The 25,129-nt window shown below is 52.2% G+C and overlaps 2 protein-coding genes across 16 annotated transcripts in view; both read left to right on the top strand.

The window, feature by feature from the left end:
• The window catches only part of RAD54L2 (RAD54 like 2), a 120,788-nt gene extending 114,802 nt beyond the window's left edge, over positions 1 to 5,986 (top strand). For all 3 annotated transcript variants that reach the window (XM_012771424.3, XM_012771439.3, XM_012771438.2), the window contains one exon: positions 210 to 5,986. In XM_012771424.3, coding sequence (XP_012626878.1) covers positions 210 to 1,204 — 995 coding nt within the window. In that variant the 3' untranslated portion in view covers positions 1,205 to 5,986. The remainder of the gene's footprint in view (positions 1 to 209) is intronic.
• Positions 5,987 to 6,892: 906 nt separating this feature from the next.
• Positions 6,893 to 25,129, top strand: part of TEX264 (testis expressed 264, ER-phagy receptor) — a 33,448-nt gene continuing 15,211 nt past the window's right edge. For 2 of the 13 annotated variants that reach the window (XM_012771451.2, XM_012771456.2), the window contains exons 1-3: positions 8,519 to 8,613; positions 11,541 to 11,827; positions 22,832 to 23,053. In XM_012771451.2, coding sequence (XP_012626905.1) covers positions 11,570 to 11,827; positions 22,832 to 23,053 — 480 coding nt within the window. In that variant the 5' untranslated portion in view covers positions 8,519 to 8,613; positions 11,541 to 11,569. Of the gene's footprint in view, positions 8,614 to 9,088; positions 9,569 to 9,954; positions 10,100 to 11,540; positions 11,828 to 22,831; positions 23,054 to 25,129 lie in introns of all 13 variants that reach the window. The other 11 variants (XM_012771446.2, XM_012771447.2, XM_076008130.1 and 8 more) reach the window with 10 other exon arrangements.

The following is a 25,129-nucleotide window of genomic DNA, read 5'->3' on the forward strand; positions in this document are numbered from 1 at the left end:
ATCACATGCCTTGTCATGGATAGATTTGTTTGGGGGTGAAGGAATTTCTTTGTGACTGGGAAAGGTTCACTGGGTGATGTTGTTTAGACATCGAACTATTAGAATTTTGGGGACCACAGGACAGGATTTTTTTTAAATGGAATTTTCCCCTCTACCTTTATTCTCTCCCTGGCCATTCTGGTTCTCAGTTACCTACATTTTGTCCCCAGGTTCCCAGGGGCCTTCTCGTGAGTCCACAAGCAACGGCAGACACAGTGCCTCATCACCCAAAGCCCCTGACCCTGAGGGGCTGGCCAGGCCCGTCTCTCCTGACAGCCCAGAGATCATCAGTGAGCTCCAGCAGTATGCAGATGTGGCTGCTGCCCGGGAATCCCGTCAGAGCTCCCCAAGCACTAATGCCGCCCTGCCTGGCCCCCCGGCCCAACTTGTGGACAGCAGTGCTGTTCCTGGGACAGCTCTTGGGACTGAGCCTCGACTTGGGGGTCATTGCCTCAATAGTTCCCTCTTGGTGACTGGCCCGCCCTGTGGTGATAGGCACCCAGTGCTGGACTTAAGGGGCCACAAGCGAAAGTTGGCCACACCGCCTGCTGCCCAGGAGTCAGCCCGCCGGCGGTCCAGGAAGGGACATCTGCCAGTCCCCGTGCAGCCGTATGAACACGGGTATCCAGTCTCTGGCGGGTTTGCCATGCCACCCGTCTCCTTAAATCATAACCTCACCCCCCCCTTCACCTCCCAGGCTGGGGAGAACTCCCTGTTTATGGGCAGTACCCCCTCCTACTACCAGCTGTCCAATTTGCTGGCAGATGCCCGCCTGGTGTTTCCAGTGACTACTGACCCTCTGGTGCCAGCAGGCCCCGTCAGTTCCTCTTCCACGGCTACCTCAGTCACTGCCAGCAATCCCTCCTTCATGCTCAACCCCTCTGTGCCAGGGATATTACCCAGCTATTCACTCCCATTCTCACAGCCACTCCTGTCCGAGCCCAGGATGTTTGCGCCTTTTCCTTCCCCTGTCTTGTCCAGCAACCTTTCTCGGGGCATGTCCATCTACCCAGGCTACATGTCCCCACATGCGGGCTACCAGGCTGGTGGCCTCCTGCGGTCCCAGGTGCCTCCATTTGACTCTCATGAGGTTGCCGAGGTGGGGTTCAGCTCCAATGAGGATGAGGATAAGGACGATGATGTGATAGAGGTCACTGGGAAATAGCCCTCCTCCACCTCACTTGGGGGGCCCAGCAGGTTGCCCACCAAGCTTGAAGGCAGTGATTCGGGCTTTCTGAGAATAGGGCACTTGGCAGGAGGGAAAAGGAAGAGTACAAAGAAGAGTGGTTGGCTATGGTGGCAGGGCTCTGTTGCTGTTGAACAAGAGGGAAAAAAAAAAGTCCAACAGAGCAGCAATAGTGGGAAATCAGGGACCCAAAACAGGGATGGAGGGGCAGGGCAGCCTGCCTCTCTTCCTTCCTGCCTTGCTTATGTTGTCTGCTTGCTTGCCCATCCGAGTGTAGAAATTCACATCCCATTTCTGTCTTTGGGAACATTCTCTCCCAAGAGAGCTGCCTTACTGGGTGACTTAGCTTGGCCTGGGGAGGGGAGGAAAGGGGGGAGGTAGGGTGAGTGAGAGATGGAGGGTGGGCAGGGGGAGCAGACTGAGATCCCATGTGAAGTGGGGTCTTTTTAGGGGGTGGGAAGGAAACAGACCAGGTATGTGTGTTTGTGAGTGTGTGTGTGTGTATGTTTATGTGTGTATGTATATGTATGTATCAGAGCAGGGGTGAAGATGGGAAGGGAGGGGAGGGAGGGAGGAACTAAGGGGGAAATTGAAAAGTGAATTTACCTTTTTAAAAATGGAAATCAGAGTGTAGTGGTTCATGGCAACTATTAGTGTGAACATCAGGGTGAGCCCAGGAGGAGAGCCATGGAAATCACAAGTTTCCTTCTAGTTGGGTATAGAGAAGGCCCAGCTAACTCAAGTCCCCGGTTTTCAGAGCCACATTTGTTTATAGAATTTGGGGGAAATCATGAGAGAAAATGGGCATTACCAACCTCTGTCTCTTACCCCAGTGGCTGTCTCTAAGCAGATCTCCCTTTCCAGGGTGGGAGTTGTCTGTGTGCAGAGGCTGGGAGGGAGAAGCACTGCAGTGTGTGAGTGAGAGCTCATGGAGTGGCTGGAAAAGACATTTCACCAGGGTGGAACTGAGCCCCCAGCTGCCCATCCTGGTAGTCTTTCCTGTTCCTTTTCTTTCCTGTTGGAAAGCTCCATGTTAATTTATTTTTATGGGAAATTATTTATTATCTGGACTTTCCATGTGTCTTGTTTTGAGGGAGAAGGGGATGTTAGGGGTAAGGAGGGTAGGAGATAGAAAAGGACATTTTAAGATATCCCCGTCCCCATAGTTACTGGTAAAAAAAAAATCCTGTGTAGCTGGTACATTGACCAGGGAAAGAGAGTTAGGCTTGACTGAGGTTTAAACAACTAAGTTTTTGAGAGATGGCCTCTCAGGAAGATCAGGGCAGTTGGTGGGGAGTGAGATTCATTCCACAGAGATTGAAACTTGGGATCATGGAGTTTGCTATTGGGAAGTAAGGGGCCCCAGATATAGAGCTGTGTCCTCTGGGATGACCTTAGAAGCTGGCTCTCTATGCTGATTAGTGAAGCTATGGATTGGCAGCTGCTGGGCTGAGGGAATGGACTATTGATTTTTTGTTAGGAAATGTCTTGGCTTCCCCAGCCTATCAGGTGATCAGTGTGGGCCTGTGTCTGCTGCCTCCATCTTTTTCAAAGGAGCATGGAGGAGCTGTTCCTTTGTAGGAGCCTTAAGTCTGGCTTTTGTCTTAAAAGAACACATTCTAGGTCTCCCCTTTCTTGTTGCCAATGCCAGAGAAGGGGCATCTAGTCCTTAAGCATAAACATTGGCAGTCTTCCTATTGGCATGTCCTGCCCCCTCCCCCTAAGACTTTGCCAGACAGTTCTTTATGCTGAACAAATCTTGTCTGGCTTTAGAGCTTTACCACCTACCCATGGCTCCTTCTTGGCTGGGCAACTGCTGCGCCTGTCTCTTCCCAGCCCAGGAGGCAGCTTAGGTCATCCCAGTAGTAGCTCCTATAGCTCTTCTGACTAGCCCATTTCCATTGTTGGAGGGCCTTTGTAGACTCTGGGGTATCGTCCCCAGAGAAGAGACAAGGAGCTGTCTGTGGGGTGTATATGTGTGTACATGTGTGTTTCTGTGTTGTCCAGTAACACCAAAAGTGGAACTTAAGGAGCTTTCTTTCTCTGTTTTCATAAGCACCCTGCCAGACACTTAACTCTTCTACTCATAGAAGCCTTAGATCTACAATTTAGCTATGCAAATTATTTTAGTAATTTAAAAATAGCATTTCCAACCAGTACTTTCTCTTTCAGATGCGTCCCAAGAATGGATGGTGGAGGGACTCAGTTGGAATGGGCTCTTAGGCTGAGGCTGGTGCAGTAGGAGGGAGCTCGTCTGGATCTCCAATCTGCAGAACACACCCAGAACCTGGGGTTTTACTGATGCCTCTCATGCTCTGGAGCTGGGATCCCAGAGATGTGTGTGTGTGTGTGTGTGTGTGTGTGTGTGTGTGTGTGTGTGTGTGTGTTTTGGAGGAAAGAGAGAGATTTCTGTGTTCACTTCTGGGAAATCACTGTAGCAGGCTCTGAGAACCCAGAAACCATCCCAGCAGGGAACTGAAACCAGTCACTGGAGAGATGGGCTTTTGAAATAAATGGGTATTCTGAGAGGCAGCACATGCCTACTCTCTATCCTTAGTGATTCCAGGGCCTGGGTCTTGCTTCACCTTAGCATAGACCATAATTCTGGGAGGCCAGCCTGAATAGAGAAGGCTTTCTTTGATACGTGCAGCTTCTATTGTGTAGAGGGGTGGGGGTGAGAACATGGGAACTTGGAATGCTACCACTTCCTTTTTTTTTTTTTTTTTTAAGTGAACCTGAAAATACTTTGTGATCTTTCTGCTGTCTCTTTGTGTGCTGGTAGGCAAATACGCATGCACACGAAACAAGAGCATGTGTGTGAGGGAAGCAGGAAATGTCTCAGAGCATAGGAACCATGTTTTACAGTTTCTTTGATCAGCAACACTTGGTGAACCAGGCCCAAATGGGGGAGGGCTGATGATAAGAGGCTGGACAGATCAGGCCTGGGTGTTTTCTCTCACTATTGTCTTCCACAGAATGTTTTCAAGGGCTCTGCAAGCCCTATCCATCTGGTTTAGCCTAAGTTCTCAGCCTGGGAAACAGTACTACTTAGTGATTTAGGACTACCATTTGTAGTGATTCTTGATTTCCTTTGCTTAGTTTCTTTCTGGATAAAAATTGAACAGGGACAAAGTAGCTATTTAAGAAGGGAAATAAGTGAACCATGTTGGGTCCGATCATTTTCTTCAGATTGGATTACCTGCAAAGTCCTCACCTCTTTGAGTTGTGCTTCTTAAGCATGTATCTCATCATCTCCTGACTTAAAGATAACTCTGTCTGATTCTTAGGAACTCTCTTCCTTAGGAATTAGTGTGTGGAGTCTCTTTATACTTCTGATTCACAACTAAATATGAAATTTCCCACTCCAGGAGCATGAAGCAAAGAGCTGGGATAAAGTTTGCTGATGGGTTGAAATACTTAACCAAACTTCAACAGTCTGAGTGGGACTGTCACTCCCAAAGCTGTCAGCAGAGAAAGGCCCTCTGTATCATTCTATTCAAAACTGGCTCTGGAATTGAGTCCTCATCCCATGGGGAAGGTCTTCTGGGGGCTTTACATTCCTTGTTACTAGTGTTCCTGGATATCTCTTTCACTTCCCACTTCCTTTTGATTTCTCAGAAGACTAGTCTCTCTTCTGAGCCATTGCCTTCTATGTACCCAGGTAAGAGCTAAGTGGCTCTTCCCCTACCAAAACTCCTGACTTTGTCCTTTCCCCATAGGACCCCCAGGAGTCTTTCTGTCCCTCTGCTGACTGTTCCCAGGAAATCAGCACCTCAAGGCCTGAGAATGCTGCACTCTCCACTGATCACCTTCAAACTCCGTTCCCCTCCTACTGACTCTTTTGCCTTGCTTATTCTGCTGTGACCCTTTAATGTCTGTTCTGTGCTACTAGCTGGCCTTCCATGAAACCCAAGTCTTATAACGATGAACTTCCTGAGCAGGAATTGTCCACCTTTGTTCTTCAGGGACCTGAGTCTGCACCTTTAACCTCTTGCAGGTATATTTGAGATTGTAATCTAGTGCATTGGGGAGGCTTAGCCAGGCAGGCTGCAAAGTCTGTACTACAGAGAGCTGGGGGAGATTTGGGTACTCTCTGCTACCACTACAGGGGTGATATTCAGAAGAGAGGGGACCTCATACTGTGACCTGACCCGGACCCTCCCTGGAAGAGAGCTCAGCCCAGCTGTGTGTGTGTGTGAGAGAGAGAGTGTGAGTGTGAGAGAGAGTGTGTGCACCTGTGTGTAAAATGACTGTTATCTGGTTGTGTTACTCAGGGTGGGCTGGGGACTCACCAGAAGAATCCCCCCCTAGCCTGCCCAAGACAGGATTTTTTTCCTTGTACCCTCTTCAGAGAGGTCAGGGGAAGAGGATCCAGGTGGGTTGAGGGGGTCACAATGGATAACCACTAAGGCCACACTGCTGCCAGGAAGAGAAGAGGGAGATGAGGTGGGCACTTGGCTTTGGTTTTCCGTCTTCTTTCCTCAGGACGCCCTGAGGCCTGGGACCTGGGCCTGGCTTTGAGGAGCATCTGTAGCTGGGTGATCCCACTGCTGGTGTGACCATGGGCTTCCCTCCTCTCTCAGCAGGGCAGGCACTCCTGCCCCAGAGACTGGGCAATTGGCTGTTTCTATGACGTATTTATTTTTACTTGTGTTTCATGTCACTTTTTTAAAAAAGCAAACAGAACAATTGTAAGTCAGTATAACTGCCTATCAGTTTTCTTTATTTCTCTTTTTGTAAAATAAAATTTAAACTCAAGAAGGCAATGTTGTTTGATCAAGGAATGGTCTGAATAGCTCTATGGCTGGGTAGTGGTGAAAGGACTACAACTCAGAGCATAGTGGCCACTGGGATAGCACTTGTGGGGTGAGACAGGTGGCAAGGAAGACTGCTGACAGGCTTTCTGTTGCAGTGGGGTTCACCAGGCTTTTTCTGCTTTTGCTCACCTGAAGGAGGCCTGCATTTCCAGGCTCTAGGGGAAACAGCAAAGCTAACTTAGAGTGGATTGAGGCTAGTTGGTCCTCAGCCATCACAAGTCCTGCAGGGGCAGCCCTGACTAGATTGTGAGTGGCTGGGGATTGGACACAGCACCAGTGCCTTCAGAGGGTGGGAGATGGTGTCTCTGTGAGTGGCCGGTGGCAGAGTATTCTTACACTGTATTTGCGTCCTCTAATTGTCATCTGAGTTAGGGGATCTAGCCACTGGCTCACAGAGAGCTAACCAGGGCTTTGGAGTGTGAAAGGGGAAGAGGAGACAATCCACTTTGGCTCCCTAAATTTAATTTCTGTAACGGGAGAAGCCCTGGGGAAACATTCTCTGGAAATTTACAAAGGGGGAATTAAAAAGCCTCTATAGGGATTCCTTGGACAGAGGAAGGGTGGAGGAGACAAAGGCCAAGTCTGGGCTCCTGGTAGGAGAATAGGTGCTATTGAGAGAACTGGAGTGGAGTGTGGATGGGGCAGATGACTGCTGGGTGAGATCTCAGACCTGTTACAATAGGGATGGGGGGCGGGGGCGGGAGATGAAGAAAGTTCCTTGCAAAGTGGGCTGCTGCCCTCTGGTGGCCAGCTGAGGCCTTGCAGGGATCCTGCCAAGTGTGGTGCTTGCAATGTTGGAAGCAGCCTGAGATGAAGCCTGGCAGGCTGATGGCCGGCAGGCTGATGGCCTGCAGCCCCAGTCCCAGTCTCCAGCAATCTCTCCTTCCACAATAGAAGTGTGGAAGGTCCTAAGGCACACTCTGAACTCTGACATGGGGCGCTGGAGTTCCCTAACTAGACTAAAGGAAGTGAACAAAAAGGACAAGATGAGGAATGGGCAACTCTAGACAACAGTTTCCTGGGAGAAGCAAATTAGCTTCTGAGAAGCAGAATTGACTGTTCAAATGCTGCAGGCAGAGGTTGTCTGTCTCTGAGCTGGTGCTATAGCCCCTCCTTGTGTCATAGGAAATGCTTCCAACTGTGTAGCCCACCTGCCTGGGCACCTGGGGCTTGGTTATGTGCCTGACATTCATAGGTAAAACAACTGCCATGACCTGCGATGGCCTGTCCCTGCATGCCTATGGAGCCTGCTGCCCACTTTGCCAATCTGCCCAGAGGGCTGGGACAGGCCTGACTTTGTGGATGAGGTTCAATCTTCCCTGCCTGTGGAAGGAAGAATGTGAAGCAGAGGGAAAGGAAGCCAGGATTGCGACGGCCTCTGTGTCCCTAGCCTGCCCTTTGTTAGTGCAGTAGTTGGATCCACAAGAAGATGTACCAACTGTGGCTGCTGACTTTTTTTCACCACCGCCTTCCTGGTGTCCCCGTCAGAATGATCCCCCTTCCAAACACCAATCCTTGTCAGGAGCACCAACATAGTTCTCTGACCAGCCTGTCTTGTAGCTGAGTTTATTATGAGCATCGTTGTCACCTTTCCCACCTCCTCCACCAGAGTCTGGGACTCTCAGAAGGGCAGAGTTTGATCTTTGAACCCCTAGCAGAGTGCTTTACAGTTTGTAGGTCTTCAGAAATATGAGCTGAAGATGGGACCGGATCATCAAGGATCTTACTCTTGACCGGGGAATTACCTGATTATTGCTACACCAGAAGGGTAGACCAACCTTCCCCAGCCATAGCCTGGGGCATTGAGGGAGGAGCTGGGAAGGGGACTTTCCCGACTAACTAGAGGTCCAGGAGGGCGGGGCCCTGACTTTTATGTTCACACTGTATTCCCAGCTCCTAGAACTGTCCTGGCAGGGAGTGGTACTCAATAAATGTTGGATGAATGATCACCCCTTTGTTCACGGAAGAGGGGTGGTGGGTGGAGGCAAGAAGCGCCGTCCACAGGTGGAATCCACCATCTCTTTCCCTGAATCTAGATGGGGCTTCAGCTTCCTCGGCTGTAAAACGGGAGCAAGTGGCCTTGTCTTGCTTGGTTCCCAGGTTTGTTGCCGAGCTTCAGTGAGGTTTGGAAATGGCAGGACTAAAGGCGGCAAATCCCAGAGGCTGATACTGTGCTGCGCCTCCCTAACCTGTACAAACGCTCCCTTTGGCCCTCTACTGCACGCCACTGGGCTAACTTCTGCCCAGCGCCTGGGGCCAGGCTGTTACTGGGGGGCTCCTGCCAACCCAGATGCCCTGTCGTGTTGCTATGTCACCGGCAACCGGGGAGTTTGTTGGAGGCGGAAGGTACGCGGTGGGTCCAGTTCCAGGAGAGTCACGCTTGCCCGTTGCCATGGAGATGGGGCGGGGCAGGCCTCCGCCCTCCGAGTCCCGCGCGCACGCGCCCACGGCCAAGGCCACGTCCCGCCGCGAGAAGGGGCGGAGCGAGCGTGCGCGTTTGGCGCGCGCAGGCTCCACGACCTGGCCCGAGCCGCCTGCGCGGATCGGCGTCCGCGGCGGGCGGCTGCTGAGGTGAGGGCTGGGCTAGAGGGGAGGCGTCCCCGCCGGGGCGTGGGCTTGGGTCCCCCTCCACTCCCGTCCGCCCTGGCGCGACCTCAGGGCTCCCTGCGTCCCCTCCTTGAGTCTCTCTTTGCATCTTGTCTCTGCCACAGATGGCCCGGGCCGAGACGCGACCTTGGGTCCGCCCCTGCCATCCTGGGCGGCCCACTGCCTCGGCCGCCGGTGCAGGGCACGCCCCAGGGTAGTGGAGCTAGGGGGAGAAACAGAGGCTGGAGTCGCGTGTTAACTCCGCCTCCGTTCTCCAAGGCCGCACCTCGCAGCCCAGGCTGCAAACTTTAGCGTCCCTAAGTTACAGAGATCCGTGGGGTTCCGTGAGGTTGTGGGCGAAGAGAGAGGGGCTGAGTAAATAGGCGAGGCTCAGCGTGAGGAGGGGCCCCTCCTCCCCGTGCGGGCCCCTCACAGTTCTCGTCTTCCCGCTCCCCGCTAGCGCCCAAGTTTCGCCGGCTGCAGGGCCCTTTAAGGGCCCGGCCCTCCGCTGCCAAGCACGTGAGCGGCGCCAGGAAGCCGCACCCAGCTGGAGGCGTCCTTACCGGGCTTCTGATTGGAGGGGAAACCGAGGCCTGAGAGATGGCACAGCCTGTCCATGGTTGCAGCAGGGACTGTCAGCGTCATGTGTGGTGGCTGGAGCCCTCCAGGAAGAGGGGCATGAGCAGAGCCGTAATGAAGAGCCCTGATGTTGTGAGGCAGGGTTTGGCTTCTGGTTTCCCCAAGGAGTCTGAGAATGGGGTGGGGGTACTTGTAGAAACCCCGGAGAGCTTTTACTGAAAAGGGGATAGTCAAGACATGGTACCTGGCTCAGTGGTTATTTGGGGCCGGGTGAATGTTCCTTTCAGCTCTCAGCACTGGAGCGCTTGGCCCTTGCCACACTGGATGCCATGAGTTGCTAAAAGTGAGCCTGGCTTTTCAGGTGAGCTTCCCCCAGCCCTTCTCCTTCCTGTCCTCTGGTATATGGGGGAAATTCACGTTGCCCCTCCACCTTCCCCTGCTGACCAAATCTCTAAGGCCTGCGGGTGCATTTTTTCTTTCTGAGCATTTTGGAAAGTGAGAGAAAGAGAAAAGTGGGGACTAAATTCCCTTGAGGGTACAGGAAGTATGCAGCTGAAGGGTAGGTCACTCCCAAGGCAAGTGGTGGCCTAGATGGTGAGAGTTTTCCAGCCAAGGGTTCAGAAGTGTCCAACGTGGATTAAATGCTTGGTCCTTTCTGGAAGCCAGATACCAGGGAGCAGAGAGAAAGTGAAAATGGGAGCTTGGAGTCAGACCACCTCGGTTCCCATTGCCTGTGTTTTTGTCCAGGTGGCTCTGTTTCATACCTGAGTGACCTTGGATGAGTCCCTTAACCTCCAACCACTTGTATGCTGATCCATACCTACTTTGTTGGATTGTTTTGAGGATTAATGAAGTTGTCGTGTTTCAGCATTTAGACACTGCGTGGCACATAGTAAGTGCTCTGTGGAAGATTGATCATCTTCATTATTATCAAAGAAAACAAGAATGAAACAAACGAGGCAAGATGAGTAGTATAGGGAACACATGCAGAAAAGACAGTGATATTGATAGGTAGGAGCACAGATAGGTGAGAAGACCAGTAAGAGGCACCTCATCGTCCCGACACCAAAAGTTTAGAAATTTACTTCTTTGTGAGGCAAATGCTGTGTGCTCATTGAGTCTAGTGACAATTTTTCAGTATAAAAACACTCAGAACCCATAAGGAATAAATAATTCCATAGAGCTAAGTTTTCCACAGGGCTGCAGCGTTGCCTTTTCAGCTTCAAAACCTTTTCAGTTTTAAATATTAATTTTAAATAATTGGAGTGGAAATGCTTCCCCAACGGGTCGCACGGTTCCCTTTCTCCTTAAACAGTCTTCTCTAGGCTGTGATTGTTTTTTCCCTGTGTAACTCAGATCAAGCCTTCTATGTAAGAGAGTTTTTTTCCCTGCGTAACTCAGTCAAGCCCTCCACCCTAAGCTGCCTAGAGGCCTAGGTGGTCTGCCTCAAAATGGCTCACATACTGGCCTCTGTATAGTGATCCTGGACCTGCTCTTAGACAGCTTCTCTGCCTCTTAGGTAACTTAATTCTCCCTGTTGTTTGTTTCCATGTCTAGCAGCCCTTTCCTCCTCCTCCTTGCTGTTTCTAGTCTTCTATGGGTTAGAAAAGTAGGATGAAGCTTGTTAACATTGTTGGTTCAAGTCTGGGAAGCTTAGTGCTGGACTTTGTTCTGGCTACTTAAACTGTTTTGCTCTGGTCTCTTCTGATTCTGGATGGGTGAGTTTGCTGGACAGCAAGGTTCCTGCAGGCCAGATGTACTTAGCAAAGGAGAGGTTTCTATGAAATTCCCTTCCTTGAGGCACATTTCTCCGTGGGGTTTCACTCCTCATGGTTTTCCTGTTTGTTAGTAAGTGTTTGAACCTTGGTGTTTGCCCATCCTCCCTCTGGCAGTAGTCCATAAGCCTTGGAGAGGCTGAACTGGCAGTGTGGCTCAGCTGTGGGAAGGAAGAGGCAATGTGGAGGAAAAGCAGGCTAGCTGGTATCTGGCCCATCTTGGGGGAGACTGGTCAGGGCCAGGAGTATGTGCTGGTTGATTCACTCCTCTGTCTCTCTATGACTCAGTTTCCCCAGGTGTGACCAGGGCTGCCAGCTGACAGAGCTGCTCTGAGAGCTTCTACAACTGTGATTAAGAAATAAAGAGGCTTGTGGCTTCAGTCATCCTTTGTAGCTCCCTTCTAGGTCACTCTGTGTGTAAACACCTCTGGCCCCTCCCCCTCCTGGGTCAGAGTACCCAAGGCAGGGCTGAGGTTGGGCCAGAACTGGTTGGCGGGCAGGTGGGCACATTGGTCAGAGCAGGCTACCAGCCTCCTCTCCCTTCTCTCTCCTTTGCAGCTCCTTGGGGGTGTGGGGGGCCCAGAGCCATGTCGGACCTGCTACTACTGGGCCTGATTGGGGGCCTGACTCTGTTACTGCTGCTGACTCTGCTGGCCTTTGCTGGGTACTCAGGGCTGCTGGCTGGGGTGGCAGTGAGTGCCGGCTCACCCCCCATCCGCAATGTCACTGTGGCCTACAAGTTCCACCTGGGGCCCTATGGCGAGACTGGACGGCTTTTCACCGAGAGCTGCAGCATCTCCCCAAAACTCCGCTCCATCGCTGTCTACTATGACAACCCCCACATGGTAAGGAGCCTCCATGGAGTTCCACCCATGGATGGACCTGGGCCAGGGCCTGTTGGGGGAGGGGAAATTTGGTTTCTGAGGAAAGGGCAGGAAAATCTTTGGGTTGGCCTTGCAGACCCCTTCTCTGTGAGCTTGAAGCCCCTTCCATGTTTAGCCTGGGCTTTTGTCCCAGGCATCTGTTTGCGGGCTTTCTACTTGCCCAGGCCTGTTTCCTCTTGCTCTTGGCTACTCATGGATTTTTTTAATGCAGTGGACCGCACCACTGAGTCCTTAGCTTCTGCCAGTTCTTTGGTCTCCTGTCTCTTCTTGCTGTCCCTCCCTCTTCCATCTCCATTTGGGGCCAGCACTCTAAGGCCAGACCACTGAGATTCTACCCACTCTGGGGTTACATCTTGTTTCTGTGCTTCCCCCCCCCCCCAATCAGCTCTCCTACTGTGCATGTAGGCCTTCAAGGGCTAAGAGGGAAGCCTCTGGGAATAGGGTTTGGAATTCCACCTCTTCAGCCATTCTGGTGCCCTGTGACCCAGTGATATGTTGTTTCCTTAGACCTCAAGCTGCCTGGTTGGTAGAGGACCGAGGGCGGGGAAGGGGGCCCACATAGAGCTGGATAAACTGTTTAGAATGTCCAGAGTGCTGGTGTTAGAGACTAACCCTCATTGCTAGCACCCTGTGGGTGTCTGGCTGTAGTTATGGCATCCAGTGAGTCAAGGCTTGCTAATGTAGTCTCCTGCCATGCTATGGGGTGGTGCTGCCCACAGCTGGATAGGCTGACAGCTTTGTCAAGGGTTCTTCAGCCTCTGATATTGAGCCATGCCAAACCAAGCATTTGGAATCCCCAGCTCTGATTTCCTTGCCCGGAGAGTTCAAGTGTACAAGCCTTATAGCCTACCCACTGCTGACCAGATCTCACTGGGGCACTTAGTTAAAACAAGGGTGTGCTGATTCCCTCTCTGTGCCAGGTTCTGCTCCACACCTGCACTCTGAAAATGAATCAGACCTGGCTTTGCCCTTAGGAAATTCTATGTGGTTGGCACATAGCCCCACACAAATGATTTTCCAACAAGGCACTGTGCTCAATGTCCATAGAACTTTGAGCTGTGGATTCAGGGAGGGTGCCACAAGTTTGCTGGGGAAGCTCAGAGAGGAGATGGATTTCAGCTGGGCTTTCTCACGTGATTAGAATTTTGCTCCATCAGTAAGGCCTGCAGGAACTGCAAGAGCAGGGCCTGGAGACATGAGGTGACAGAAATGTGGCCAGTGGACATGTGGTGGGTTGAGAAAGGTAGAAGTGTTTGATGAGCCAGGTGGTAGGGAGGTACAGCAGATTGGGAGGATGGGAGGAAGGGTGCAGCACAATTTGCCCTCTTTGTGTGTGGTTTTTGTTTGTTTGTTTGTTTGTTTGTTTGTTTTTGAGACACAGCCTCTCTTTGTTACCCGGGCTAGAGTGCTGTGGTGTCAGCCTAGCTCACAGCAACCTCCAACTCCTGGGCTCAAGTGATCTCCTGCCTCAGCCTCCTGAATAGCTGGGACTACAGGCATGTGCTACCATGCCTGGCTAGTCTTTTCTATTTTTAGTTACCCAGCTAATTTTTTCTATTTTTAGTAGAGATGGGGTCTTGGTCTTGCTCAGGCTGGTCTCGAACTCCTGACCTCAAGGAATCCTCCTGCCTTGGCCTCCCAGAGTGCTAGGAACTACAGGCATGAGCCACCGTGTGGGCTTCCCCTGTTTGTTTTAGGAAGTTAACTGAGGGCCAGGTGGAGGAAGGAAAGAGATGAGGAAGGGAGGCCATTGAAGAGATTGGGCTGGGCCCAGCCAGGTGAGCAGTGATGTTGGCTGGTTGAGGGATGAGTAGACATTGTCTGAGATTTTGCAGTCACATGACTAGCAGATGGCACTAACTGAAGTTAGGGCCTGAGTGGAATGAGGCAGGCAGCAGGCTTTGGGAAGCTCCTAGACCAGATGCCTGACCCCAACCCCTGCAAGTGTGTAAGTCCCTCTGTGTGTAAGTCCCTCCTCCTCCTGTGTACTCCCCTGATCCCTGTCCCTCCTTCCACACCTGGCCTAGGTGGAGCCCCGTGCAAAGCCCCAGTGGGAGGGAAAAGAGTCCTTGTGGCTACCTCTTTCCTTATCAGCATGTCTGCCTGTTCTGGAATCAGCACATTGCCTCTTGGATTGAAGGTGCTAATTCCAGGGTGGGAAAGGGCCAAGGCAGCTGGGTATCCCAGCGTCAGTGCTAGAGGCAGGTCCAGGGAAGAGTGAGATAGAAGAACTCTGGCAAGGTATACTCTCCCTGTGGCCTGGCCTAGCCACTGCCTCCAGGCAGCCCACCATAGAGCTTTCCAAGAGATGTGGTGGACCCCATGGGGTAGGCCCTGGGTGTCCAGGGTTGGCTGGATCTAGTTTGTATTGGGTGGTGGTCTGGGAGAACCATGGTCAGAGAACACAGCCATGATGCTAGCGGTCCTGGGTTCTGATTCTGTCCCATCATTGTCCTGCTGTGTGATCTTAGGCATGTCACATAACCTTTTTAAGCCTCTATTTCCTCATCTGCAGAGTAGTGATAAACTACCTGCTTCATAGATAGGCTGGTAAGAGTTAAGTGATATAGGTGAGGCAATTCACACCAGCACTTAGCCCTCAACAGATACTTAACAACAACAAAGAAAAGGGTGGGGAAAACACTAGCATATGCTGAGGGGTCAGGCTGAGCAAGCCTAGACCCTTGTCCTGGCTATGGACATCTGGCTGGCACAGGGGATGACTGAACAGGTCAAGGTGGCCCCTTGGACCCTGCCCCTCCCAGTCCTGAGTCATTCCAAAAGACACCTGTATCTCCATGGAGAGCTAGGTCACACTGGCACCTGGGATGGCTCAGGGACACTTGGATCCCCACCTATTCTGTGAGTTGGGTAGTACATTCTCTGCCTGGCAGAGATTGTAACAGGGTTAGAGGACCATGGACCCCCAGGCTTATGGTTATTACAGACTGTCTGGTATGTAAAGACCAGACTGCTGGTCCTCACTTCTGATATTATGGAGGGGAAACTACGGTTCGGATAGCAGGAGTAAGGTACTGATCTCACACTTCTGATTTCATTCAGCAAATACTTGAGCACCTGATCTGTGCCGGGCTCTGTGCTGGGCCTGGGGTACCATGGGGGCCAAGGAGCCCAACCCTCAGCACCTCTTAGTGTGTGGATGTCAGATGGGAGCCTCGAGGAGAGGCCTCATCCTGGTCCTTGGGTGGGCTGAGATCCCAAGCTTCCCGCTCCCTAGGCTGCCTTCACTAGCAGTGTGCAGTGTGGGGCCCTGCATATTCTGGTCCTCAGAGAAAGATAGGATATAGGCTGACCTGTTGTGTGTCCCATCCCCACTGCTTCTGGCACAAGAAGAGTCAGAATCTGCTTCCCCGTGAGTGTGGGGAGGAAGTGAGACTGTTTCAGGATGTGTGAGTGGGGCAGTGAATAACCAGGTTAGAAGTATCACCTGGCTCTGGATGCACCCACCTCCATGAGGTGTGGACTGACACCTCCCTAGCCATACCCCTTCCTGACCTCAGCTGGGCATAGGAGAGGCCTTAGAAAGGCCTGGGGAAGCCACACCTCCGCTAGGTGTGGGTCCAGGAAGTGGCAGAAGAAAGGGTACCACCAGTGCAGAATAGTGGCAGTTGTTGTGGACCCTTTCATATTAGTTGCTGCTTGGGCTATTAGCCCTGTGTCCTGGAGTCCTGTGTGGGAAAAGGCTACAAGATCTGGGAAAGTGCTTCCTATGAGGCAGGAGGAAGCATTTCATTCTTCATCCCTGAAGGCCTTGGTGTGATTGGGAGTAGGGAGAGTAGAAGGAGGGAGCATGTGTTGGGAAATGGACAGACCCTGGCAGTGGCTCATAGGTGCCCTGTGCCCCAGTGCTTAGCATTCATGGAGTGCAGGCCGTTTCCTCTTCAAGGTACCTGCGTTTCCTCTTCAAGGTACCTGAGGGAGGGAGGTGAGTTCAGAGACAGGGGTCAGGTGTAGCTGGATGTCAGTCACAGATCTGTGCCCCCACCCCTAAATCACACATGTACTCTGTCCACACTGCCCTCGCGTAGCTGAGGAAAGGTTCTTGCTAGAAAAACTGTTCTGCCCTCATGTCTGCCTTTGAGGGGATGCTGTGAATTTGGAAAATAGCTTTAGCCTCCTCTTCTGGGCCTGGTCCCTCTGGGAACCTTTAGTGTTGGAGGGGAAGGAAGGAGCTGGGAGGACCCTGAGTGCCTGGCCTGATCCTAGCCAGCTCTAGCCTGTGAACAGGGAACCTAGTGCCTGGGCTGCTGTCACCATGCCAGTGGATCCATCCTACCTGCCAGCCTGGCCCTGCCTCTGGCCTCACTCTCTGCTGCCACCCTCACCGCTACTGTTGTGTTTGGGGCTTAAGCAGCCTGCCTGCTTGCCCCTGTGGGGAGCCTGGCTGAAGCAAGGGGGGCATGGCAGCCAGTTCAGTTTACCTGGCCGAGGTGGACCTGTATTTAGTGCTTACATCTACCACCTAATAGGGGGTGCTTGTCCCAGACGTGGAGTGGAAGGGGGAACTGGTGGCACTTTGGCTTCTGCCATTAATAAGCTAGGCTGCCATTGAAGCTCCCCTTTCCCCTTAGTCCACTGAGAATCAAGGCCTGGGGCCAGCAAGTCTGTAGGGCCTGAGGCTGGTGAGAATTCTGGGGTAGGTCTCTGCCATTCTCTACCTTCCCCCTCAAGTGTGTGTGTGGATGGGGCCCTTCAGCCCTCCCTGAAGGCACTTCTGGAGGTCCGGGCAGGGGTGAGGGAGTAGGATTTCCCAGGATCCTCCACAAGGACAATGGGAATATGGGCTGGGCTAATGTTTTCTGAGGTCCCAGGCTCCCCCCTGTGCCAGTTACCCCATGATTATTTTCTGTCAGGTGGAGTCCAGGCTTTTGCTCTGCAGCAGGTTAACTGTGTGGGATAGGTCTGGAAGGGCAAGCGTCTCTAGAACTGCCTTTGGAAAGGAGGTGAGATGAGGGCTTTTGGATTTGCCCTTCTGAGTTTGAATCGAGGCTCTACTGCTTACTAGCATGTGACTCTGGGTGAGTGACTTGACCTCTCTGAGTCTGTCTCCTCATCTGTCATATGGGGATAAAAGAATCCTTACCTCAGGATTTTTGTTCTTGGGGACTAAATGATAAGGATGAGACCCAGTACCCACCCACTAATAGCTGTGTAGCACACTTGACATCCATCCCTGCCTGAGGGCCTTGTGCCTCTGGGACTTTGTGTGGCTAAGAACCCTGTCTGCCTCTGGCCTGGTCCCAGCCTCTTGCAGGTTGCCTGGGCCATGTGAGGAGGTGCAGTGCAGGGAAAAGCCATCGTTCACCTATTCCTAGCTAGGGCCTATTTCTCGGGCTACCGAGTGGCCCTGGGTTGTGTGGTACAACTCTGGAGCTGGTCTGCTTGGGTTCAAATTCTGACTCCAGCACTGCCTTGCTGTGACCTTTGCTGAGTGTCTTGGTTCTCTGGGCCTCAGGAACAGGGTTCAGAACAGTACCTACTGCACAAGGCAGTCTGGATTTTATGAGCTTATGATGGATGGCAGTGATGACGGGGGCAAGTGGTGAGTGCCTTGTCAGATACCAGCCGACAGGATTATGCTTGGGAGTGGGGCTGGAGAGGAAGATTCCTGAAAGACTTCTAAGTGGGAACTCTCTGTCCCTGAACCCACCTTTGAAGGTTAGCATCTTGCTGACTCTTCAAATGTAGGTCTTGTCCTCTAGCTTGGCTGTCTGCATCAGCCCATGTCCTGACTGGTGCCTGCTGCAATGTGCTTTGGGCATTGGATGCTCAGGGAATTTGGACACATGGGGTGTGTTGACACCTGCAGCACCCAGGACAGTGAACAAGGCCCAGTGGGCAGGTGCAGCTTCTCTGTTCCCCTGGGAGTACCAGTGCACATGAAGGGCACTGCCTCTGCTTTTCCCCTTATTAGGGGCAGCTCTGAGTTGAGTGGGCTGGCATGGTAGGGTAAAGGGCAACCCTCTGGGTCTGGGTTTGGCAGATGGTGCAGCTGTCCCTGTCAGGTCGTTGAGCTTATGGGCCTGGGGTTGGCCCTTTCTACTGAACCCAGTGACTGGGTTTGGTGTGGGCCATCTGACACCATTTCTTTTTCTTAGATCCTGGAAGATATCAATCTTGTCCAGTTCCCAGACTCAATGAGGTCTTGGCAGGTCCCCTGAAGTGGCTCTCTTTACTATGGCCTCACACAAGATGGTCAACAGAGCACTGTGAGACCTCTCTGGAAGCGGAAGTGCGGCCAGCCTTGGGACCAGATCATACCTGGAAGCTTTAGGCTCCAAGCAGGCTGCCCTCTTCTTGTAATGCTGGGATTCAGGAGGCTTCACAGCCCAAAGGAGAATTTAGGGGTCTAGCATGCCTGTATCTTTTTCCTGGTACTCTTGTTTTATGAACAGATACAGGGTGGGCTTGCCTTTACCCAAAGTGGTGGTGAGTCTGGCCACTGTCCTGTCTCCCTGGTGTAGTTCCTTGCTGGGGCTAGTTCTGGTCCAGCTTTTGTTTTGGGCACAGATATCCAGAGAAGTGGCTGATATGGGGAGGAAAAGGAGCAGGCAGGTAGAGTTGGAAGGGCCAGGCCTACATCCTAGTATTAGTCCCAATTAAAGATGTTGTTCAATAACCAAGGTGGATGGGGTTGGTCTCTTGCCATCAGAACACTCCCATCTTCTGGGCTCTTGACAACCTTAGTAGGCCATTCCCCCAGAGGTAGGCCAGGATTTCCTGGGAGACCTCCCCGACCCCACCCCCTGCTACTGGACCAGCCTTGCCACTCGTTGGATTATTTTAGGGCCTGTCTCATCTCCTTGCTGGTGCTGAATTAAGCTGCTTCCTGGCTCCAGCTTTGCATGGGGTGGCTTAGCAGGTAGTAGGCTTGCTGAGGGTCTTCCTAGGCTGCCCCTTAGCCACTGGCCAGGGCAGGGGAGGGGTGGGAAAGGAGCCACTGTGCCTCACACATCTCTAGGATCCTGGCAGTCCTGTTTCCTTTATAGCTTCCTCCCTCCACTGTGACAAGAGTTCATCTCTTCTCTAGGTGGAGGGAGAGGAGGCTTGCTCAAGATGCAGGGCTTGTGTGTGCAGGTATGTACATGCATGTACTGTCACTGAGCATTCCCCAAGAACTTTCTGTGTGTGCAAGATCCTGGACCTTTTTGCCTAGAGGCCTGGAGTGGTGGAGAGACAGGGAGACCATCAGTTACAGTGCAGCACAAGACCTGCCTCCTCAGTGGGTACTTGGGATCAGAGAGGAGGGGCTGCTTGGCAGGGAGCAACAGAAAGTTTTGAGGGGGAGGATCGAGCTGAGTCTTGCAGGATGGGCAGGAGTTTCCCAGGCAGAAGGGAATATGGAATAGGGGTGAAGAAGGACATTTCAGGCAGAGGAAGTAGCTTACGCAAAGGCAGGAAGCATGGGAGGACGTGGCATGTTTGGGGAGCTGCAAATAGTTCCATGTGGGTGTGTGTGGGGGTGTGGTGGGTGAGGAGGCTGTCAGGGCTGGGCCAGAGCCTGGATCTGTCCCTCCCTCTGTCACACAGATACTCAGTGGGTGCCTGCCCATCTGGGCTCTGGCCCCTGATGGGACCTGGAGATGCTGAAAAGGAGTGAAAGGTGACAAATCTGGGCAGTCTTGTGTGGGCCATTCTAAAAGACAGCCTTGCATGCTGGGCTTGGGAGTTTAGTTTCATCCTAAAGGTGAATTGGGAGCCATTGAGAGGTTCTAAGCAGGATGATCATGTGTGTTCTAGTGTCTATTGGGGACACTGAGAGGTTCTGAGCAGGAAGATCATGTGTGTTCTGGTGTCTTTTGGAGTATTAAGCTCAGAGCCCCTTAAGGGCTGCTGAAGTGATTCCAGGAAAGACCCTGGGACCCAAACTGGCAGGCCAGGGATGGAGAGGAGAGATCAAGTGACCTTCCACCCATTTCTCCATCTGACCTATACTAGATGTTTCTTTGCACAGCATAGGTTGCTAGGGTTAGGGACATGAAGATAGGCTTTGTGGCAGGCACTGTCCCTTGGTCTGTCAGCAGGAGGTCTGCCAGAACCTTCTGCCTGTCTGGCCAGTCTTGTCTTGGCATGAGTAGGGCACTTGCACCATCTAGAGACAAGATGTGGTACTGTAGGAATTTATGCCTCTGTCTGGGTGGGGTGGGAGGAGCTTCAGACCAAGAGAAATGACTATGCTGCAAGGTAGACTTGATATTGGCAAGAGAGTTTACAGCAAAATATTGGGAGGGAGGTGTGGGGGCAAAAGAGAGTGCCACTGAACCACCCTGAAAGGCTCCCCAAGAGTACATTTGAACTTGACAGGGCAGGGGGGAGCTAGATAGTCAGAGGTGTGGGTAGATGGGCATTTTTGGCCAAGGGACAGTTTGGACTGTGTTAATGCTACTAATAACCAAGAATAGTTACGGAGCAATTGCTGAATGCTAGACCTGGGCTAAGTCCTTGTGAAGTATCTTGTTCATATGACAGTCTTATAAGTAAATATCAAGGAACTGGGGCTCCAAGAAACTAAGGGACTTGTGCAGGATCACATGACCTGGGATATACACCTTGGCCTGCCTCCAGCTGTGGTTCTGACAACTGCATCATATTGCTTGCCACTAAAGCTCTGAGCCAAGCTTGATGTCGTAGGATTCAAGGGGGCAGCAAGAGGCCGGGCGTGGTGGCTCATGCCTGTAATCCTAGCACTCTGGGAGGCCCAGGTGGGCAGATCACTCAAGGTCAGGAGTTCCAAACCAGCCTGAGCAAGAGCAAGACCCTGTCTTTACCAAAAATAGAAAGAAATTAATTGGCCAACTAAAAAACATATAGAAAAAATTAGCTGGGCATGGTGGTGCATGCCTGTAGTCCCAGCTACTTGGGAGGCTGAAGCAGGAGGCACCTGAGCCCAGGAGTTTGAGGTTGCTGTGAGCTAGGCTGACACCACGGCACTCTAGCCCAGGCAACAGAGTGAGACTCTGTCTCAAAAAAAAAAAGGCAGGGGGAAGCAAGGGCTCCAGAGCTGTAGAGAGCTGGGGGTGACCCCTGGGGTCTGCTAAGAGGTGAAAGCCTGGAATATGTGCCCAAGTCCCAGGCAAAATATGACTCCAAGGTAGGGCTGGGCTGGCCAGAGTGGAAGAGGCAGAGCAGGGCTGAGAAACCCCTAGGAGGATGTTGACAGATCTTGGAAAGGGCTGGAGTAGAAGGGCAAAGGTGAGAACGGGTAATAATGATGTTACAGTGCTGGGAAGGCAGGCAGGGGAGAAGATTATGTGGAGGTAGAGAGATGGGCTGTTTAAACTTAGGGGTCAGCAGGTCCTTGGTAGGGGGAGAAAGGAGCCTTTAAAACATGCAAAACCCAGCATTGAGGACCCAAGATTTGTGTTAAATCTCCTGGATCCAGGAACACATGCTGCTCGGGGCCCAGCCTAAGGGCTGGACAGACTTAGGCACCTTGAAAGCTGACATGGGAAACAGGTAGCAGAAAGTGGACAAAGTAGGGCCCCTGATGCCAGGAGTAGAAATGAGTGCTGGCCCTTGTAGGCCTTGGGGGTCAGTCCTTGCGTAGTGCTAGAGGCTCATACAAGAGCCCCACATGGCTGACTGGGCTTTCTGGGAGCCAAGGAAGAGAGGGTAGAGAGGGAGTTTAGGGAGGGAGGGGAGTTTAAGGAGAGAGTTTAAGAGTGGGATGTGCAGGGAGTAGGGCCCCAGAGAGACTTGGAGGAGAACCAATAGTTTTGGGCTTAGCTGGGAAGAGATTTGGGAAGTGGGGCATGGGTTGAATAAGTCATCTAGGGGGCTCGTGGCTGGCCCTACTTGAGGGACTAGGAGGATCCCCTCAAAGAATTTCATTAGCACCCCAGAGGTCAGTGATCCCATGTCCTGACCAGTGCTACCTCCAGCCCCTCAACAACCATATGCCAGGTCCCCAACCTGACCTCTTTACCCTGTGAGCATGTAAACATACACACTCTTGCTTTCCCAGGGCATGGCCCTTGAGGGCTCTGGGCTCTTTTCCTTGTTCCCACTCTTCAGTTTTGCTTCCTTTCCTGCCATAAATTCTCTGCCAGGGAAGCCTGCTCTCCTTTAGGAGGCAGGAGGGAAACGAGCTGATATGACTATGCTGGATCCAGGCCCCAGGATCAGCCAGCCTGCAGTCCTACTGGTGGCCTTGGGGGAAGTGGGGGCTGAACAGGAGGGCCCGTCAGGAGGTGGAAAGGCCCCCTAAGTGGTGCTGTTGATGGGCTATGTAGATGGCGATGGTTTAGAGGTCCTCTCTGTTCTTCCCTCCACAGTCTTTTGGAGGGCAGAGACTAAGTCTGATCCCTCACCATGACCCCAGGGTCTCTAGCACAGGGCATGGAATGTTTGTGGAAGAAATAAATGAAGGAATGGATGAGAGCAGGATGCCATAGGCAGGAGCCACAGAAATAAATGAAGGAATGGATGAGCAGCAGGATGCCATAGGCAGGAGCCACAGATGGGTTCCAGCAGAAAAATAGCTAGTTCTATCCTGGTATGTAGGGCTACATGGCCTATTGGAGCTGGTAGTTCTGCCAGGCCTGACCTGAGTGGGCATAGACCCAGAGGCAGAGGGTTTGGGGGCCTCCTTCCTTTTTATTTTTTTATTTTCTGGAGACAGGGTCTGCTCTGTTACCCAGGCTGGAGTGTGGTGGTGTCATCTTAGCTCACTGCAACCTCAGACTCCTGGGCTTAAGCAATCCTCCTGCCTCAACCTTCCCAGTAGCTGGGACTACAGGTGTGCACCACAGTGCCTGGCCAATTTTTTTTATATATTTAGTAGAGACAGGTCTTGTTCCTGTTCAGTCAGGTCTCAAACTCCTGACCTCAAGCAAGCCTTCCACCTCAGTATCCTGGAGTGCTAGGATTACAGGCATGAGCCACTGTACCTGGCCTGAGGGCGTCTTTCGTTTGCCCAACTCTGACACCTCTTTGCTTCTCCAGGTGCCCCCTGAGAAGTGCCGTTGTGCAGTGGGCAGCATCCTGAGTGAAGGTGAGGAATTAGCCTCTCCTGAGCTCATCCATCTGTACGAGAAATTTGGCTTCAAAGTATTCTCATTCCCGGCACCCAGCCATGTGGTGACAGCTACCTTCCCGTATACCACCACCCTGTCCATCTGGCTGGCCACCCGCCGTGTGCATCCTGCCTTGGACACCTATATCAAGGTGAGGCCCAGGGTTGGGATTGCGCGTGGGTGCGTGCGCGTGTGCGTGCGTGTGTGTGTGTGCGTGTGTGTGTGTGTGTGTAGCAGGTCCCTTGGATGGGAGCTGGGGAGGATTGCCCAGGTTGGGAGGAAGAGGTGGTTTGGGGAGAGAAGCACCCTGTGGCCCTCTATGGAGCTAGGAAGATGGACAGAGGCTGCTGACATCTCTTCCAGATGCCTGAGACCTTGTAGGGGCCAGGGCATCTCCCAAGAGCATGGAGAGTTGTTCAGAAGCCTGGCTTCGTCAGTTTGGCTCTAGCTTTGACCAAAGACATCCTTAGTGCTCATCCTGCACTCCTGGCTTAGATGGATGGACAGGCCCACCCTCTTCCTATCCTGCTGGAGGCCTGCAAAGCAAGGCCCTGAGGCTCCAAGTGACTGGGCAGGCCCCAGGTACCCATATGTTGCCCCTCACCCTGCCTCTGCATGGATTTATGCATCTGCTCTCTGAACACAGGCCTGCAGTAGCAACAGCAGGCCCTGTCTTTTAACTGATGTGATCATTAGCAATGCTGCCCAGCCTTCCAGAAGCATGGAAGAGAGCTAGCCATCAGGAGGTGTGACAGGGGTCTGTATCTACAGAGCTTTTTAAAACTTGCCCTATTGTACATCCCTTCTCCTCTAAACATTTTGTAAACTTGGATATGAGGGAAATGACTTCAGTTTGGGCTTGAAAGTGATTGTTTATTCATTCATGTAACTTATATTTATTAAGCATCTGTGCGCCAGTTGCCATGATGGGTATGAAGTGAAATCTTGGTACATGAAACAGGCATTTATAGTGAGGTGATGAAGATAAGTAATGAATGTCAGACAGAAATGGGACACAGGAAAGAATAGGACAAGAAAAGTCAGGGGACCAACTTGGACAGAGTGGTTAGGGACAGCCTGTTGGAGGAGGTAACCTCAAGACAGAGTTCTAGAAGAGCCTTTGGAGAGGAGTAAGAATGTTCTAGGCAGAGCAGGGGGAGGAACACAGATTTGATCTAAATGCAGTGGGAAGTGACTGCATTGTTCCAACCATAAAAGTTATATGGTTGGAGCCACATCTATAGAAGATGGGCTGTCCTATCCCCGGGTAGGGTAGAACTGGGTCACAGATCAGGGACTGGGTAGAGGTGCTTAGGAGGCTGTCATGAATCCCAGTGTGAGTGGTGGCAGCTTGGGCTGGGACAGTGTCTATAGGGATGGAGACAAATACAGAGATTTACAAAGATTTTCGGGTAGAACCAATCGACTTTTTAGGTGGATTTGCTATTGGGGGAGGGGAGGATGTAGGGGGAGTCACAGAGGGCTCTGCTTCCCTGTGGCCTAAGCATGTAGTGATCATGCTTTCACTGAGATGTGGGGGAACTGAGGGAGGCCCTGATTTTGGGGGGAAACCAGCTCTGTAGGCTATGTCAGTGGAGCTGCCTGAGAGACATCCCAGTGAGGGGCTGTGGAATTAGCAGTGCATATGTAGAATCTGGAGTTCAGAGAGGGCTGGGCTGGTGGATATTTTTGGGAACATTGGCCTGTTGGCAGTATTTGACCTGGGAGTCTGCCCTGGGCCTCCTATCCTCTGTGGGGTCAGGCAGACAATAGCTTGTGGCAGCAAGAGCTGTTCAGGGGGTGTGTCCAGTGTGGCTGGAGTCAGTGAACAGGACAAGAGAGTCAGTGAGAGTGGGACCTTGGTGGACTTGGAAGAACCTTTCCACTTTGTTCTCCAGGGCAGCTTGGGGAAAGGGACAGGGCATTGGTGATGGAAATGGACAAGGCTTAGACAAGTCCTGCTAAGGGAGTGCAAGAGTGTGGTGTCAGGCCTGAGGAATGAATAAATAAGGCCCTGAGTCACCAGCTTTGGCCTTGATGGTCAAGGACAGAATTGAAGAAACAGGTGAGAAGACCTGGAAATAGGAGGGCTGTCACAGTGTTAGGGCCAGGGCACAGGGAGGATAGAGGCAAGTTTCCTTTGTGATCTGGAAGGTGGAGGCCAGAGGGGTGCTGGGAAGGATGTACTTGCCAGGGCTGGGGTTGGGCTGGAGATGGGTGAGCTGTC

Source organism: Microcebus murinus, chromosome 1, assembly GCF_040939455.1.
Source record: "Microcebus murinus isolate Inina chromosome 1, M.murinus_Inina_mat1.0, whole genome shotgun sequence".
NCBI lineage: Eukaryota > Metazoa > Chordata > Mammalia > Primates > Cheirogaleidae > Microcebus > Microcebus murinus.